Source organism: Tamandua tetradactyla, chromosome 1 (assembly GCF_023851605.1).
Source record: "Tamandua tetradactyla isolate mTamTet1 chromosome 1, mTamTet1.pri, whole genome shotgun sequence".
Classification (NCBI taxonomy): Eukaryota; Metazoa; Chordata; class Mammalia; order Pilosa; family Myrmecophagidae; genus Tamandua; species Tamandua tetradactyla.
This window is the reverse complement of record NC_135327.1, coordinates 146,832,179-146,849,942: the sequence shown is the minus strand read 5'-3', so window position 1 is coordinate 146,849,942 and position 17,764 is coordinate 146,832,179. Positions and strand designations below refer to the sequence as shown.

The 17,764-nt window shown below is 35.9% G+C and overlaps 1 protein-coding gene across 5 annotated transcripts in view; it reads right to left on the bottom strand.

Moving 5' to 3' along the window:
- The window catches only part of DLD (dihydrolipoamide dehydrogenase), a 48,380-nt gene that overhangs the window by 16,768 nt on the left and 13,848 nt on the right, over window positions 1–17,764 (bottom strand). The window contains exons 1-2 of one of the 5 annotated variants that reach the window (XM_077166065.1): window positions 6,295–6,524; window positions 5,680–5,751 (exon numbers count right to left, since the gene is read on the bottom strand). The exons of 2 other annotated variants lie outside the window; for them this stretch is intronic. In XM_077166065.1, the coding sequence (XP_077022180.1) occupies window positions 5,680–5,701 (22 nt within the window). In that variant the 5' untranslated portion in view covers window positions 5,702–5,751; window positions 6,295–6,524. Of the gene's footprint in view, window positions 1–5,679; window positions 5,752–6,294; window positions 6,525–11,211; window positions 11,435–17,764 lie in introns of those variants that run through there. 2 more of the 5 variants (XM_077165992.1, XM_077166147.1) reach the window with 2 other exon arrangements.

The following is a 17,764-nucleotide window of genomic DNA, read 5'->3' as shown; positions in this document are numbered from 1 at the left end:
GCAGGAATGATAATAACACTGCCTTAAATGATTGATGTTAGGATGAAATAAGATAATTTTGTATAATATTTTAGTGCTTTCAATAAATTTAAGACTACTTTTCCCTTTCAGGTCCTTAACTTCTGAACTACCATGAAAAAAATCAGTCTCCCAATGTTAGAAATTAAGCTTGTCTTGACTCTCCTTTGAATATTGATCAATTTTATATAGTTTAAGATATTAGGCTAACCAGAGCATTCAATTAACTATTCTGGATATTTATTATATGAAGAGAAAAATGAAAATCAACTGTGATCAGCAGCCTTAGGAAAAGAATTGTAATTCAAATGTACAAATAAGTAAAATTACACCCATTCTCTTCAATTCCAAATATAGCAACATCTTGTGAGAGCTGAGACAGTCTCCCTTCTCTGCTTCCACTATCCTTATAACCTCAATAAGTCTAACATTTAGTAGTTTATTACACATTCACATACATTCTCACATTTGCCTCTCAGAACATCCCACAAGGAAGGTAAAGATGGCATGGCATAAATGTGACTATTTCACAGAGGAAAAAACATGAGTTTCAGAGAATTAATTAATTTGCCCAGGTCATCTAGCAAAGCAAATGGCAGAAACAAGGTAAAACCAAGCTTTCTGATTCTACTTCCAGTGGTCTTTACTTTATTCAACACTTATCCATTCCTCAATTTCAATAATTATAAACTAAAATCCTCATGAGCAATAATCAAACTTTGTAATTACTAGCTATGTGACTTTAGGCAAGTTATTGAACATGTCTCACTTTCAGTTTTCTCATTTGCAAAACATAAAGACTACAATAAAATCTATCTTAAAGGTTAAATAAGGTAATATATATAAATAACAAGGTACCTGGAACATTCATACTAAACATTCAATATACAATGGTTATATTCTGACCTAAAAAGATGACAATTTTAATTTTGTACACACACATGTACATGCATACACACACATGCACAAATATTCCACACACACCTAGGGGAGAAGAGATTTGGATTATTCAAAAATTATCTCCTGGTCTAAATAGCATTGCTTCAATTTTTACTTATCTATTTGTGCTTTCTGACCACCCTGCTTTGTTCACTTATTTATGTTTAGAATTAAGTATATTTGAAAACGTATTTCTATTTTCAAATCTTGAACCAAATGATGATTTACACAATACCCCTTTGGGCTCTAATTTTTAATTTGACAGTAATATAAGTACAGCTACAAAAATGGACTTCTGCCAGCCTCTCCAGAACATCAACTAGTTTCATCTCCCTATCCCATATTATCGACAGCCCCTTCCAACATGAAAAAGTTAAAATGGGCATAGCCCAAATAATCCTAAAGAGTGGGAGAAAGATCAAAGGAGATGGTGGAGTTATATAGAGATGGTAGGGTTTAACAAATGGGTATGACTGCTGAATCATTATATACATGTTTCTTTCAGTCTCCAGTATCTTGGAATAGCTAGCAGTAAAAACCTAACATTGTGGAACTGTAGCACATATCAGACTCTGAAATCTGTTTTACAACTAAATGTTGCAGTGTGCTTTGAAATTTATTGCTTTTTTGAATGTTATTTTTCACAAAAAAAGTCAACTGTGATAATGAATGCACAGCTATATGATGATACTATGAACCACTGATTGTTCACTTTGGATGATTACATGGTATGTGAATATATAATATATAGCAATAAAACTGCATTAAAATTATTTTAAACAGACTTTGCTGAACTGAACTTTCCTGATTAAAAACCTAGTTTACTGAACTCTAAACAAAGAAAAGGAAAATAAAATATAATCATTCATAATGTTCTACAAACCAAAGAAAACCTCATTTATATATTCTTATCTTTTTCCATGTAAATTTTTATAAAATTAAGATGTCATATAAAAGTTTATATTATTTCCTCACTTTTATATAATGAGCATACTACATATTTGTATCCTAATTTACATATTTTATTATAATTCTTCAGCCCATATAACTGGATCAAGTATTTTAGATTTTGAGCTTTTGATTATGTACCTTTATTTTTAGCTATAGATATGTAACAATATATATAGTAAATCCATGATATAAAAATGAGAAATAAATTTGATTTAGAAAAGAACCTATTTTAGTAAGTAAAGTCAAAAGACGTGAACAAGAAATTGGAGTTTTATTTTCCAATTTACAATGTGATCTTGGATTTTGGTAAACTATAGAAAACACCCAAAACTCAAAACAGTTCACCTGCCACTGAAGATACTAGATGTACCATTCCATCAACAATACTATGAAAGTTCTAGGAAGTACAGAAATTAAGGGAGAAACAAGAGTCTTATTTATCAGCTGAGAATATGGGAAGATATAATTCATGACAAACTTTCAAATATAAGCCAGCAGTTAGGGGAAGTATATAGATATTTGCAATATACTTTGAAATGCATCAAAAAAAAATCAGATGGATTGATGGATAAAGGAGTGGACAGATATATGATGAATAAAGTAAGTGATAAATATAGTAAAATGTTACTGGAAGAGGTAATGGGTGTTCACTATGAAATTCTTTCAACTTTTCTAAAGGTTTGCAAATTTTCATATTAAAATAGTGGGAAAACTAACTACCTCTCACCTGTACCAGAGGCTGCATTGCAAGTGAAAAGTAACAATGGACAGAATTAGGTTGTTCATACACTGTACGCAAGACCTGCTTCATAAACTTCACCAAAAAGCTTGTCCTTTTGATCTGACTGCCATCAACACAGATATTGATGTGCTTTCTGCCAACTTTGCACTTCTCCAGTTAGTTGGAGCCCAGGTACCAGATCATCAGTCGATAAAGTTAAGTAATTCAGGTGAGAACGAACACTATGAAGTTGCAAAGAAATGTGTTAAGGATTTGGCACTCTACTTAAAACCACTAAGTGAATGAAAAGGTGTAGCTAGTTTGAACCAGAGTGCACTGAGCCACCCAATGAAAGGAAACTGGCGACACTTGTAAACCGTCCACTGGTGGAGGAAAAAGTTCATATAAGAGCCATGCGAGCAGTCCGTTCACTTGGAGAAAGAACTGTTACAGGATATCACAGCACCAGAACCCTCAGCAATTGTTTGCCAATCTATAAGCTGCTGTTAGGGCTTGAGGATGCCACTTTTTAGGGCCAGCTAACAACTATGTTACAGTGACTGTCTGCCTTTGTTATTGTCTATCAGGACCTGACAGCGCCCATTTCTAGAGCTAGGTAAGAATTTTCAGACTCAACCCATCTTCTTTATACATACAAATCTTAGCACAGTTAGAGATAAACTGGTTTTCGTTAATCATAATCTGTATGATAGATAGTGCTTCAGTGTTTTGTTTTTCTTCTTCTTTCTTTCTTTTTTTTTTTTTCTAACATGGGTAGGCACCAAGAATTGAACTTGGGTCTCCACTGCTTCAGTGTTTTTAGAACAAATTTCTCAGTTAATCATCAACGGCCTTCAAATAATTGTTGACCAGCTCCAATTTTACCAATTAGAAACTGAGTCAGAGGGACCTAAGATTACACGGATAGTAAAGGAAAAGTAAACATTTTTTTTGGTCAGAAAAAAATTTTTAACCTCTTGATTTTTTAAAAACTTAGAATATTCTAAAGAAAATAAAAATTATCAGGAGGTGAAAAAAAAACACTACAGATTAGTTGCCCATATATGAAGAAAGTTAAAAAAATAAAATAAACTCAGGGTATAGAAAAGCATTAAATCAAATACATTAATTTGATGGAAAATTTTACAAAAATAGCACCAGAATTTAAGAGTAAAAAAGAAAAACTTAACAGGATACACAAATCGATAGCATGAGAGATAAGAGATGATATGCCAAAATAGCAGCAGCTACACAGCAATCAGCATTTCAGGTGGCAGTGAAATATCAACAGAAGTTATCAGGTTGACACTTTACTAAGGTAAAATAAGAGGTGATCCACTTAAAACAGATATGGCAATAAATGCTTTAAAAATGAACTGAGGTCGGGCCACTGGCTCAGAAGGCACAGTTTCTGCCTGCCATGCTGGAGACTCAGGTTCAACTCCTGGTGCCTGACCATGCAAAAAAAAGTTTCTCTACAAATGTTACTTATTATATAATTATGAGGAAAATATGGACACCACAGTTTCAAGCCTACCACTGAAAGAAAAGGTGCCAGGTTATAAACCAATCATGATAAAAACATTACATGACGTATCTCAAGAAGTCAGTCTGCAAAACTAGCTATGATCTGTGTAATTTACTAATTGCCAGACAGCGAACTAAATGCTTTTGTAGGTATTGTCTCATTTTAGACTCGTTACACATCTCTATGGCATGGTTATTATGTTCATTTAATAGAGGAAGAAAATAAGGCTAGCAGTGGCTAAATAATTTGTATAAAGTTACAAAACCAATCAACAATCTAGATAGGGTTCAAACCAGGTCCTTTAAATTATGAAGCCTATCCTCCTATTACGTTATGTTCTACTGCCTTTGAAGAACACTCATATGACCCTATAATCGCCAAGGCAGGGCAATCAGGAATTACAACTAAATGATAAGAAGTTCCTTTATTATGAAAATGGGATCAGTAAATATTCATGACTGCATAAACTATGAACAAATCATCACTAGCCTCAATAGCCCTACAATATAACTAGGGAAAACCGGCATACACCAAACTATATGTAAGTCAAGACTATTTAAAAGAAAAAAATATCAAAATCAGAAAAGAGATATCCTAAGGCAGTAATCATAAATGATCAAATTCATGAAATAAGATTAGAGGTACCTAGTAAAGTTTATTTGTTCTGGTTTTATTTGGGTGTGGAGGAGGGTGAATTATCAATGGCCTTGATCTTCAGCCTTTCTCAGTAACCTTCTCCCTGTACTTGAACCACAAAACTGCTACAATATATAAAGAATGGCTCAGTCTCTGAAATTTTAAATGCTAATACTCCACTCTGTTTCCCCCAAACTACTAGTTCATAATGAAGGAGAAATATAGTAAGGAAAGGATTTGAAGTAAAAGAAACCTCGGTTCAAATTCAAGCTCTACCACCTCCTTAATCCTTGAGCAAATGATTTAATATTTGTGAACTTTAATGTAACATATGGATAATACCTAAATTTCAGAGTTGTGAAGACCAGAGACAATGTTTGTTAAGACCCTGGCCGGGTGCCAGGTACTTACAGAGCACACTAAGAATGTTACTTCCTTTTACAGATCCACTCCCCAACTTAATGTCTTGCAGTGTCTAGTCTCACACCCATTTTACACAAAACTCTGCACACTGCTATACCCTAGTGCTATACACCACAAAACCCAAGTCAAATTTATTCTCTCGCTCTTCACTGGTTTCCCTGTCTCTTTTAAGAAAGTTTCCAAATACAGCATCCAAATATTTTCAGTAACCTTTACTAAACATTCTGCTTACCCCAAAATACTACACACTTTAAGCCTCAGCAATAATGAATTACTATTAGCTTACAACCACAGAATTACTCTGGTCTACTTCTGTAGATGCTGTTCCATTACTTAGAGTTAACTACATACTGACAACATGCTTTTCAGTATTACTGGCATTATTCTAAGCACTTCGGATACAGATAAATGGCACAGAACTGGTTCTTACAGTCTGATTAGAGAGAAAAAAGAATACACCTACCCATATCAAAATAGTCCCACATGCTGGCAGATGTCACCAGATCTCACTGCAGGGCTCTGTCCCCCATAGAAGCTTTAAGTATAAACAAGAATTAGAAGAATTATCTTTCTCAGAGTTTCAGAAAACAGTTAAAGGGTTACATTAATAGAGTGAGCACTGAATTAAGAAAAAAGCAACTTAAAAATGGCAGGAAATCCCATGGTGCACTTGATGGCCCTTATCCATGCCCTCAGCTAGTTCAGCACAGCACTAGCTCATAGGTCCCTTGTCCCAGTTCTGGAGGGACCAAAGTAACCTCATACAAATATTAAGGTGCATGGATGCCTATCCCAATCTGTCTGACGGCAGCATGAAAAACTCATTGCAGGCCCACCGTCTAGAATAACCTCAAAGGCAAAATGCAGCTAAATGGGGTAAAGGATTGCTAGCTTTGGAACATACAGTGTAGCAACCAGGAATGAGAGGAAACATTGTTTCCTAGGGGAAAAGGGATATTCAGATCCCCCTAAACTGGGGAAAAGCTGGGGCCAGGACTGTCCAGGACAGGATGCATGATCAGAAAAGACTATAGAGAGAAGACCCTATGCTTTTACCTCATGTGTTCACTATACTTACTGTTAGCTAAAGCTAAACTCTGAAGAGAGCAGTCACACAGGCCAATCTGAAAAGACTGGGAGAAGTATTTTTTTCCTTTCCTTTTGTGGTAGTCCGAAGCTGCCAAGTATCCCAGAAAAGCAGTTCTTTTAATCCACTACTGTGGGTGTAGACCTATTGTGGGTGGGACCTTTTAATTAGGCTACTTTAACTGAGATGTGACCCACCCCCTTCAAGGTGGGTCTTAATCCATTTACTGGAATCCTTTATAAGAGGATAAAACACACAGAGAAGCTAAGAGGGAGAAGTTTTGTGGAAAGCTAACAAAAGAGGAAGCCAATGACCCCAGAAGCTGAAAGCAATGAAACCCAGCACAAAGGACCAGCAGATGCAGGCATGTGACTTCCCATGTGACAGAAGTATTCCAGATACAAGCAGCCTGTCTTCAGTCTGCTGCATTATAAAAGCCAACCCATTTCTGGTATACTGAATTCCAGAAGCTTAGCAAACCAAAACACCTTTCCTTCTTTTTTTTAACTCTTGGCATTCAAGGAAATTCCTAGAGGGATACAAACTTGAGGAACAGGTGCCTCAGTATCTAAATTACAGAGATAACACATTAAATACCAAAATTTTAAAATGTCCAGGTTCTAACAAAAGATTAAAAAGCATACAAAGAAACAAGAAATTGTTGCTCATGCAAAGCAGGAGGATAAAGAATTAGAAACCATTAATGAGGAACATACCAAACACTTAAAAAAAAATACTCCTAAACATGCTCAAAGAGAAAAGGAAACCATGGACAAAAAAAATAAAGGTAATCAGGAAAATAATATATGAACAAAATGAAGATATCAATAGAGATAGAAATCATGAAAAGGAACCAAAAAGAGCTGATGACCATAGTAACAAATTTTTAAATTCAGAGGTTCAATAGCAGATGGGAGCTGGCAGAAGAAACAATCAGTGAACTTGAAGATAAAACAAATGAAATGAAGAAAGAAAAAAAGTGAACAAAACCTGAGAGATCTGTGGGACACCATCAAGCATACCAATATACACATCATGGGAGTCCCTGAAAAAAAAACAAGCAGAGAGAATATTCAAAGAAGTAATTGTAGAAAACTACCCAAACATAAGGAAAGGTATGAGTAAACACATCCAAGAAACTCAAAGAACTCCTAAAATGGTAAACTCAGAACATATTATAATAAAAAAGTCAAAATGCCAAAGACAAAGAGAGAATTCTGAGAGCCACAAGGGTGAATTAAGATATCATGTACAAAGTAGCCTCAATAAGATCATATGCTGGTTTCTCACTGAAAACCATGAAGGCAAGAGGACAGTGGGATGACATTTAAAACCCTGAAAACAAAAAATTTCCAACAAAAAGTCTATATCCTCCAAAACTTATCTTTTGAAAATGAGGGAGAAATTTAGTTCCAGAAAAGCAAAAGCTGGGCAGTCCATCACCACTAAACTGACCCAACAAGAAATACTAAAAGGAGTTCATCCAGTTGAGAAAGGGCACTAGACAATACAGTAAAGTCAGATAAAGAAATTAAGAACTCTGATAAAGTTAATGAAATCAGTAAATATAAATGCCAGTACTATTGCAATTTTGGTTTTGTTTAACTTCACATCTTACTTCCTACAGGATTTATAAAATGCAAATACATGAAATGTAGTAAAAATCAATGATTTTGAATTCATAATCTATATATATTAAGTTGTGATAAGAACCTACATTAAAGTCACGTTACGGAGGGGTATAAGGACATAGACTGTGAATTCCACTGATGTTAATTTGGTATAAACCAAATGACATTATTTAAGTCCCATGGTAACCACAAAGAAAATATCGGAAAAGCATACACAGAAATGAGAAGGGATTCCAAAGGATTCATTACAAAAAATCAACTAAATACAAAAATAAGCAGTATCTTAGTTTGCCAGAGCTGCTATAACAAACACCATACCGTGGGTTTGCTTAAACTATAAACATTTATCATATCTTGGTTTTGAAAGCTAGAATTGAAAAAAAAAAAAAAAGATGTCAGCAAGGGCATGCTTTCTCTTGGAGGCAATAGCACACTGCTGATGGTAGTCCTCCATCACATTGTGATTTCTCTCTCCTCTCTGGCTTCTGAATTCAGATTTCTACTGGTTTCTGGCTTCTATTTCTGGCCTCTCCTATTCAGTTACCTCAATTTCCTCTCTTAATAAGGCTTCTAGTCATGAGGATTAAGGGCCATACCTAAATAGGATCTTTGAAGAGGTATTCACAAACGAGTCCACACCTTAACTAATAATGACATCTTCAAAAGTTCTCTTCACATATGGGTTCACACCCACAGGACTGCAAATTAAGACCTGAACATCTTTTTTGCAGTACATGATTCAATCCCTAATGATCCATCCTCTGGACCACAAAATGACATTTTCTTTCCATGTACAAAATACATTCACCCATCCCAATATCCCTAAGGCCTTACATCATTTCAATAAAAACTCAAGTTCAAAATCTTATGAAAAGTTATGAGTATGGGTTATCTTGAGGCAAAATTCCTTTCTATCTGGGAAACTGTGAAACCTAAAAAAGCAAGTTATCTGCTTCCAAAATACAATAATTAGATAGGCAGAGGACAAACATTCACATTAAAGAAGGGAGAAACTGGAAGGAATCAGAGATCATGGGTCTCAAGCAAGTCAGAAACACAGCAGGGCAAACTACATTATATTCCAGAGTCTGAGAGCCATCTGTGAATGAATGCTTTGTTCTGCAGGCCTACTAGTGTAGCAGCCCCATCCTTTTCCAGTCTTAGAGCAGGAACCATGATCTCCCTAAATACAGGGGAGTGGGGACTTGCTCTCTAAATGCTGTGGCACAGGCCCCACCCTCTCTGAGCACTGAGTTGGCAGCCAGGCTCTCCCCGGATGCTGGGACATAGGCCCCCTCCTCTCCAAACACTGGGTCGCTGCTGTACTCTCCCTAACATCAGGGAGGAAAGCCTTCCACCTACAAGTGTTAGGGTAGAAGCCCCTTCCTCTGACAAAGATGATCTCTTCAGTCTAGATCTCTGATTCCATGTGCCTGCTCCCAAAATCACCTGTCATTTCATCCTATCTCTGTCCCTTTCATTCCAGACTGTCAGTGCTTCTGCTCATAGAAAATTTTTAAAAACTGGGTTGGTTTTCCATACCATTCAAAAGGGTCCAAATCATGAGACAAAAGGATTTTCCACAGATACTTTCTAGACAAATACATTTCCAATTCTGACCTCCTCTGAGACGGCTGACCAGATCTACAAGTCATACATCTAATTTCCTTAGCAAATAGCTGTTCAGTCAGTCACACCCTCCTGTAGGCCCTGTTCTCTTGGGGCTCACCTCCTAGGACCTCAGGGAGGGCCCTGATACAGATGATTCCACTTCTAGTCTCAAAGCAAGCTATCTAGATAGGCTGAGAATTTTCCAAATCTCAATTGCTAGTTCCTCTGTGTTCAACAGTTCAGACTCTAGTTGCTCTTCCCCTCCTCACATTTTACTACAAGAAGCAAGGAGAAACCACACTGTACCTTCCACACTTTGCTTGGAAATCTCCTCAGATAAATTTCCAAATTTATCACTTTCAAGTTGTGCCCTCCAACCAACATCAGAACACAGTTTTATCAAATTTCTGTAACATTATAACAATGATGATCATCTTTCCTCCAGTTTCCAATAAAACATTCATCAATTCCTGCTAAGGACTCACTGGAAGCATCTTTAATGTCCACATTTCTACCAACATTCTGACATGAGGATACGTGAGTGTATATTCTAAGACAAAAGATACTTTCTCTGCTCTCATTTATTTCTGAGACTGCATCAGAAACGCTTTTAATATTCATGTTTCTATGGTCAATATCTTCAAAGCAATCAAAGCTTGTCTACCAACTATCTCAAAATTCTTCTAGCCTCTACCCATTATCTAATCCCAAAGCCACTTCTATATATTTGGATATTTGTCATAGCAACACCTCACTTTCCATAACCCAAAACTAAGTCTCCCAGGAACTGCTAAAACAACACCACACAATGTGTGGGCTTAAACAAGCACTTACCACTCACAGTTTTAAAACCTGCAAGTTTAAATCAAGATATCAGCAAGGTCATGCTCTCTCCCAGAGTTGATAGCGTTCTACTGAAGGCAGACTTTTATGTGGCTTCTTCCGAGTTCAGACTTTTATCAGTTTCTGGCTTCTGGAATCTCCTGCACAGTGGTCTGAATTTCCACTCTTTACAAGGCCTCCAGTCAGGAGGATTAAAGCCCACCCTTATTCAGTTTGGCCATACTTAAATAGAATCTTCGAAGATCTTAGTCACACATCAGTTTACATATTAACTAACAATAACATCTTCAAAGGTCTTATTTATAAATGGGTTCATACCCACTGAAATGCAGATTAAGATATGAACCTATCTTTTGAGGGGTATAGAATTCAATCCCCCAAAAGCAGCAAAAGATTAACTGAGACAAAAAGGTATTAGGTTTCAAAAACCAAACAGCATCTTGGCAGAACTAAGTCCTGCATTATCAGTAGATTTAAGTGTAAATGGGCTAAACTATCCAGTCAAAAAGCAGAGAATGGCAGAACGGACAATAAAAAAAAGCATGACCCAATTACATGCAGTTTACAAAACACTCACTTTAAATTCAAAGACACAAGGAGGATGAAAGGGAAAGGAAGGGGAATACTCCATGCAAATAAATAGTAATCAGAAGAGAGCAATGGTGGTTACACTAATATCAGACTAATTAAACTAAATCAAAAACTGTCACAAAGAACAAAAAAAGAACACTATGTATTGTGTTAATTCATCAAGAAAATCTAACAATTATAAGCAGATATGTACCTACAAAAGTGCCCCAAAATACATGAAGCAAACACTAACAGATTAGAAAGGAGAAACAGATGGTTCTACATTAACAGGAGACTTCAGTACCCCACTTCCAATAATGGATATAACATCTAGACAGAAGAGCAATAAGGAAAGAGAAGCTTGACCAACCCTATAGACCAATTAGACCTAACATACATACATAGAACACTTTACCTAGCAACAGCAGAATACACATTCTTTTGAAGTGCACAAGGGTCATTCTCTAGGATAGACCATGTTAGGTCAGTAAATAGGTCTCAAAAAATTTTAAAAGACTGACCTGACAATATACATTGTTATCTTTTCATACCACAATGGAATGATGCTAGAAATCAAAAGCAAAAGGAGAATTGGTATTTTAACCTATTTGTGTAAATTAAACAATACCCTCCTAAACAACCACAGGTCAAAACAGAAATCACAAGGAAAGTTAATAACCTGAGACAAATGAAAATGAAAATACAATGTAACAAAACCTATGAGATGCTGTAAAGGAAGTGCACAGATGGAAACTTACAGCTGTAAAGACTAATGTTACAAGAGACGAAATACATCAAGAAGCTAACCCAAAGAAAAACTAAAAAAATTAGATGACAGAAGGAAACTAAGGTTTAGAGATGAAGAACAGAATAGAAAAACAGAGACTCAATGAAATCAAAAGGTTCTTTGAAAAGATCAATAAAGTTGACCAACTTTTTAGCTAGCATGACAAAACAAAAAGGGAAAGGATGGAAATAACAAATCAGAAATGAAAGAGGGAACATGAGTACCTACCATAAAGAAATAGGAGAATTATAAGAGGGTATTAAAACAGTTTTATGCCAACAAATTAAATAGCCTAGATGACATGGACATTTTTCTAAAAACAAATTACCTGACTCAAGAAGAAACAGACTCAACAGACCTATAACAACTAAAGACAATGAATCAGTAATCAAACACCTTCCCAAAAGAAAAAAGTCTAGGACCACATGTCTTCACTGGTGAATTTTACCCAACATTCAAAGAAAACCAATGCCAATCCTTACCAAACTCTTTTAAGTGTTTCAAGTGGGAACACTTCCTAATTCATTTTATGAGGCCAACATCACCCTAATACCAAAACCAGATAAAGATACCACAAGAAAATAAAATTAGACTACTATCTCTTATGAATATGGATGTGAAAATCCTCAAGAAAATGCTAGTAAACTGAATCCAACAGTGTACAGACCATGATCAAATGGAATCTGTCCCAAAAAAGCAAAAGTGGTTCAACATAAGAAAAGCGGTCAAATAATACACCTTGTTAACAGAATGAAAGGGAAAAAACACAATCATCTCTACTGACATAGAAATGGTATATGACAAAATCCAGTACCCTATGGAACACTCAGAAGACTAGGAATAGACGGGAAATTCCCAACAAAATGAAGGCATATGTACTAGTAAGGGTTCTCTAGAGAAACAGAACCAACAGGAGATATCCGTAAATAAGATTTATAAAGGTGTTTCATGCAACCGTGGGAACCTAAGAGTCCAAAATCCATAGGGCAGGCTGCAAGGGTGGCAACTTCAATGAAGGATTTAGATGAACTCCGCATATACAGAACACTTTACCTGGCTGAGGAAGCAGTGAAATTTTTCTTCTTCCTTAAAAATCTTCAACTGAGTGGATCAAATCCAACTGATAGGATTTTCTCATTTGTGGAAGACACACCCTCAGTTGGTCATAAATGTAATCAGTCACAGATGCAATCAACCGACTGATTATTTAATTAGCCAGTCTCTGGTTTATCAACCAGCCATGAAATATTGTTGAAGTAACAGTTAGGCGAGTGCTTGCCTGACCAGACAACTGGGCACCATCACCTAGACAAGTCAACACCTGAATCCAACCATTAAGAAAAACTCAGAACTAACACAGTATTCAACAGTGAAAAACTGAAAGCTTTCTCCCTAAGATCAAGAACAGGATAAGGGATGCTCGGAGAGCTGACACAGAGAGCAGATGGATGAAATCAAGACAGATGTTTAGAGACACTTAGCTAAGAGATGAAACCCAGACCTACCCAGGAGAAGCTAAGTGAGGACCCAGAGATGCTTGGAGAGAAAGCCAGTGGAAACAAGAGCTAAGAGTGCCATTTGAAGCCAGAAGCTGAGAGGGTTCTGATGCTTGGACAGACAGCTCAGAGGGGAGGCCACTGGATCGAGGAGATGAAAGCAAGAAAACTGGGAGTCAAGGGCCAGCAGACATCATATGTCTTCCGATGAGACAGAGAAACCCCGGACATGGCTGGAATTTCTTGCGTAAAGTTATCTTCTTGTTGATGCCTTAATTTGGATATTTTTATGGCCGCAGAATTATAAATTTGTAACCTAATAAATCCCCTTTGTCAAAGCCAAAAAAAAAAAAAAAAAACCTCAGGAGAAGGCCGCCTGCTTTCAGCATTCAACAATGCACTGAATGTTCTTAACAGAGTAATTATAAAAGAAAAATAAAAGGCACCCAAATTGGAAGGGAAGAAGCAACATCTCTATTTGCAGTTGATATGATTCTTTCTACAGGAAAATGCCAAAGAATCAACAAGAAAGCCATTAGAGCTAATAAATTACTTCAACAAAGTGGTAGGGGACAAGATGAATATATAAAATCAATGGTGTTTCTACACACCAGCAATAAACAATCCAAAAAGGAAATCAATAAGACAATTTCATTTGCAATAATAACTAAAAGGATCAAATAGCTAGGGGTAAAATTAACCAAGAAGTAAAAGACTTGTATGCAGAAAACCACAAATCATTACTGAAGGAAATTAAAGATCTATATAAATGAAAAGCTGTTCAATGCTCATGGACTGGAAGACTTAATATCACTAATCCAAAACAATATAGATTCAATGCTATCCCAAGCAAAATTCCAACAGTTTTCTTTGCAGAAATGGAAAAGTCAATAATCAAATGTATATCAAGGGCAAGGGGCACCAAACAGACAAAACCATCTTGAAAAAGAATAACAAGGTTGGAGGACTTAGACTTTCTGATTTCAAGTTATTACTAAGCTACATTAATCAAAACAGTTTGGTACTGATACAAGGATAGATACACAGACCAACGGAATCAAACTGACAGTGAAGAAAAAAACCCACACATTTAGGGCCAATTCATTCTGGACAAAGGTACTAAGTCCACTCACTAAGGAAAGAATAGTCTCTTCAACAAATGATTCTGGGAAAACTGGATATACACATGCAAAAGAATGAAAGTGGACTCGAACCTCAGACCATATATAAAAATTAACTCAAAACAGATACCAACCTAAATGTAAGAGCAAAAACTATAAAACTCTTGGAAGAAAACAGAGGAAAATATCTTCAGGACCTTGTATTAGGCTATGGATTTTCAGAATTTATACCTAGGCACAAGCAATAAAAGAAATAGATAAACTGGACTTCATCAGAATTATGAACTTTTCTGAATCAAAGGACATTGTCAAGAAAGTGAAAAGACAATGAAGAGAATGGAGAAAATACTTGCAAATCATATACAGGCATACCTCCGAGACACTGCAGGTTCAGTTCCAGACCACCGCAAGAAAGCAAATATCACAATAAAGCCAAGTCACACAAATTTTTTAGTTTCCCGTTGCATGTAATAGTTATATTTACACTACAGTATAGTCTATTAAATGTGCAACAGCATTATGTCTAAAAAAACAATGTACATACTTCAATTAAAACAAGACACAGAGACACAAAGTGCATGCATGCTGTTGGAAAAATGGTGCCAACTGACTTGCTCAACACAGGGTTACCACAAACCTTTAATTGTAAAAAAAAAAAAAACACATTATCTGCAAAGTACAATAAAACAAGGTATACCTGTATCTAATAAGGGTTTAATATCCCAAATATATAAAGAACTTGTATAACTCAACAACAAAAAGACAAAAAATAAAAATAAAAACTGGGCAAAAAACTTGAACAGACATCTCTCCAAAGGTATACAAATAGCGAATAAACACACAAAAAGATGCTCAACATCATTAGCCATTAAAGAAATGCAAGTGAAAACCAGAGTGAGATATCACCACATGCTCAGAAGAATGATTATTATTAAAAAAAAACAATAAACAGAAACTAACAGGCTGGTGAGGATACAGAGAAATAGGAACCTCAGCACTGTTGGTACAATTGTAAAATGGTACAGTTACTGTGGAAAACAGTTTGGCAGGTCCTCAAAAAAGTTAGCCATAGAACCATCATATGACCCAGCAATCCCACTTCTAGGTAAATACTCAAAAGAAAGTTAAGACTTAGATAGATATTTGTACAGCAATGTTCACAGCAGCTTTATTCACAATAGTCAAAAGGTAAAAGGAGCCCAAGTATCCATAAACAGATGAATGGATAGACAAAATATGGTACGAATATAGAACATAATTGAGCTGTAAAAAGGAATGAAGTTCTAATACACTTTAGAACATGGTGTCCAACTCCTGTTTGTTTTTTTCCTTTCAACTTTTTTTTATTGTGAAATATAACATATATGTAAAAAAGCAAAAAATTTCCAAGCACATTTTAACAAACAGTTATAGAACAGATTTTAAAGTTTGGTATGGGTTATAGTTCCATGATTTTTCATTTTTTCTTCTAGCTGCTCTAAGACACTGGAGACTAAAAGAAATATCAATATAATGAATCAACAGTCATACTCATTTGTTAAATCTTATCTTCTCTGTTATACTCCTTCTCTTTTCCTTTTTTGTGAAAAATAATATATACACAAAAAAGCAATAAATTTCAAAGTTCATTGCAACAATTAGCTGTAGAACAGATTTCAGAGTTTGGTATGGGTTATAATTCCACAATTTTAGGTTTTTACTTCTAGCTGCTCTAAGGTACTGGAGACTAAAAGAAATATCAATATAATGATTCAGCACTCATACACATTTATTAAACCCTACCTTCTCTGTATAACTCCATCACCTTTGATCTTTCTCTCACTCTTTAGGGGTATTTGGGCTATGCCCATTTTAACTTTTCCATGTCGGAAGGGGCTGACAATAATATGGGATGGGGATGGAACTAGTTGATGCTCTGGAAAAGGCTGACCCCTCTGCATTTCAGGATTTACCTGGTCGAGGGACTCATCTGGACGTTGTAGTCAACTCCTGTTTATGAGCTGAAAACCATGAAGACACCATGTTGAGTGAAATAAGCCAGACTTCAAAGGGACAGATATTGTACTATTCATATGAAATTACTAGAAAATGCAAATTCATAGAGTCAGGAAGTAGGGTACAGGTTACCACGTAGGGGAGCTGGGAAAGTTCTGGTACTAGACAGAAGCAATGGTGACACGATGTGCCAGTTTTAAGCTATTATGTACCCTTGAAGAGCCATGTCCTTTAATCTTCATTCAGTATTGCTGGGCGGGATCTTTTTTATTGTTTCCATGGAGATGTGACCCACCGAATTGTGGGTGGTAACTTTTGATTAGATGGTTTCCACAGAAATGTGTCTCCACCCATTCAAGGTGGGGTTGCTTACTGGACCTTTTTAAGAGGGAACCATTTTGGAAAAAGCTCTACTGCCATCAGAACCAAAAGACCTAACAGAAAGGAGAGCACCCAAGGGAAGCCATTGAAGAAGCCTGGAGAGAAAGCTAGCAGACATTGCCATGTGCCTTTTCATCTGAGAGAGAAGCAGTGAACGTCATTGGCTTTCTTGAACCAAGGTATCTTTCCCTGGACGCCTTAATTTGGACGTTTTCAGTCTTAGAACTTAATGAAGTCTCCTTTTTAAAAGTCCATTTCATTTCAGGTATACTGCATTCCAGCAGCTTTTACAAATTAAAACATATGACATGTGGATGTAATTAATTCCACTGAATTTTATGCTTGGGAGTAACAGAGATGGGAAAGTTTACATTGTACATATAATTCCACAATTTAAAAAAGACAGACTGAAGAGAAAATAACAATTAAATGTAATACATGATACTGGACTGGATCTAATAATGGAGGAGAATATGTCCAAAAGGACATTAGGACATATGAAAAAATTGGAATATAGTCTGTAAGCTAAAATCAGTGTTAAATTTTTTTAACTTGACAATTGTATTTAAGGTTTACATAAGTGAATATCCTTGTTCTTAGTGTTCAGGAAGCGTGATGTACACAATTACCCTCAAATGTTTAGAAAACAGAGGAACAGACAGAGAAAACAGAGAAACAAAATTGGCAAAATGTTAACAGAAGGCAAATTTGGGTAAGGGACATGTTGGGAGTTCTCTATGTGGGTTTTGTGTTATCTTTGTAACTGTACTGTAAGTTTGAAATTATTAAAAAAAAAAATTCCTACATGCTCTTACTTCTGCCTGAAACACCTCCCTCCATTACTACCCCTACCTTTTCAGATATCAACATCATTTCCTTGGTTAACAATTTGGTTATCATCCCCAATTCAGGTACTTTTCATTGCTCCCTAGACTTAGCCTTGGAATCTGTCATCATAATTGTAATTATTTGTTCTATATTGTAAATTCATTGCTGTATCCCAACTCCTAGCCCAATAACTAGCAT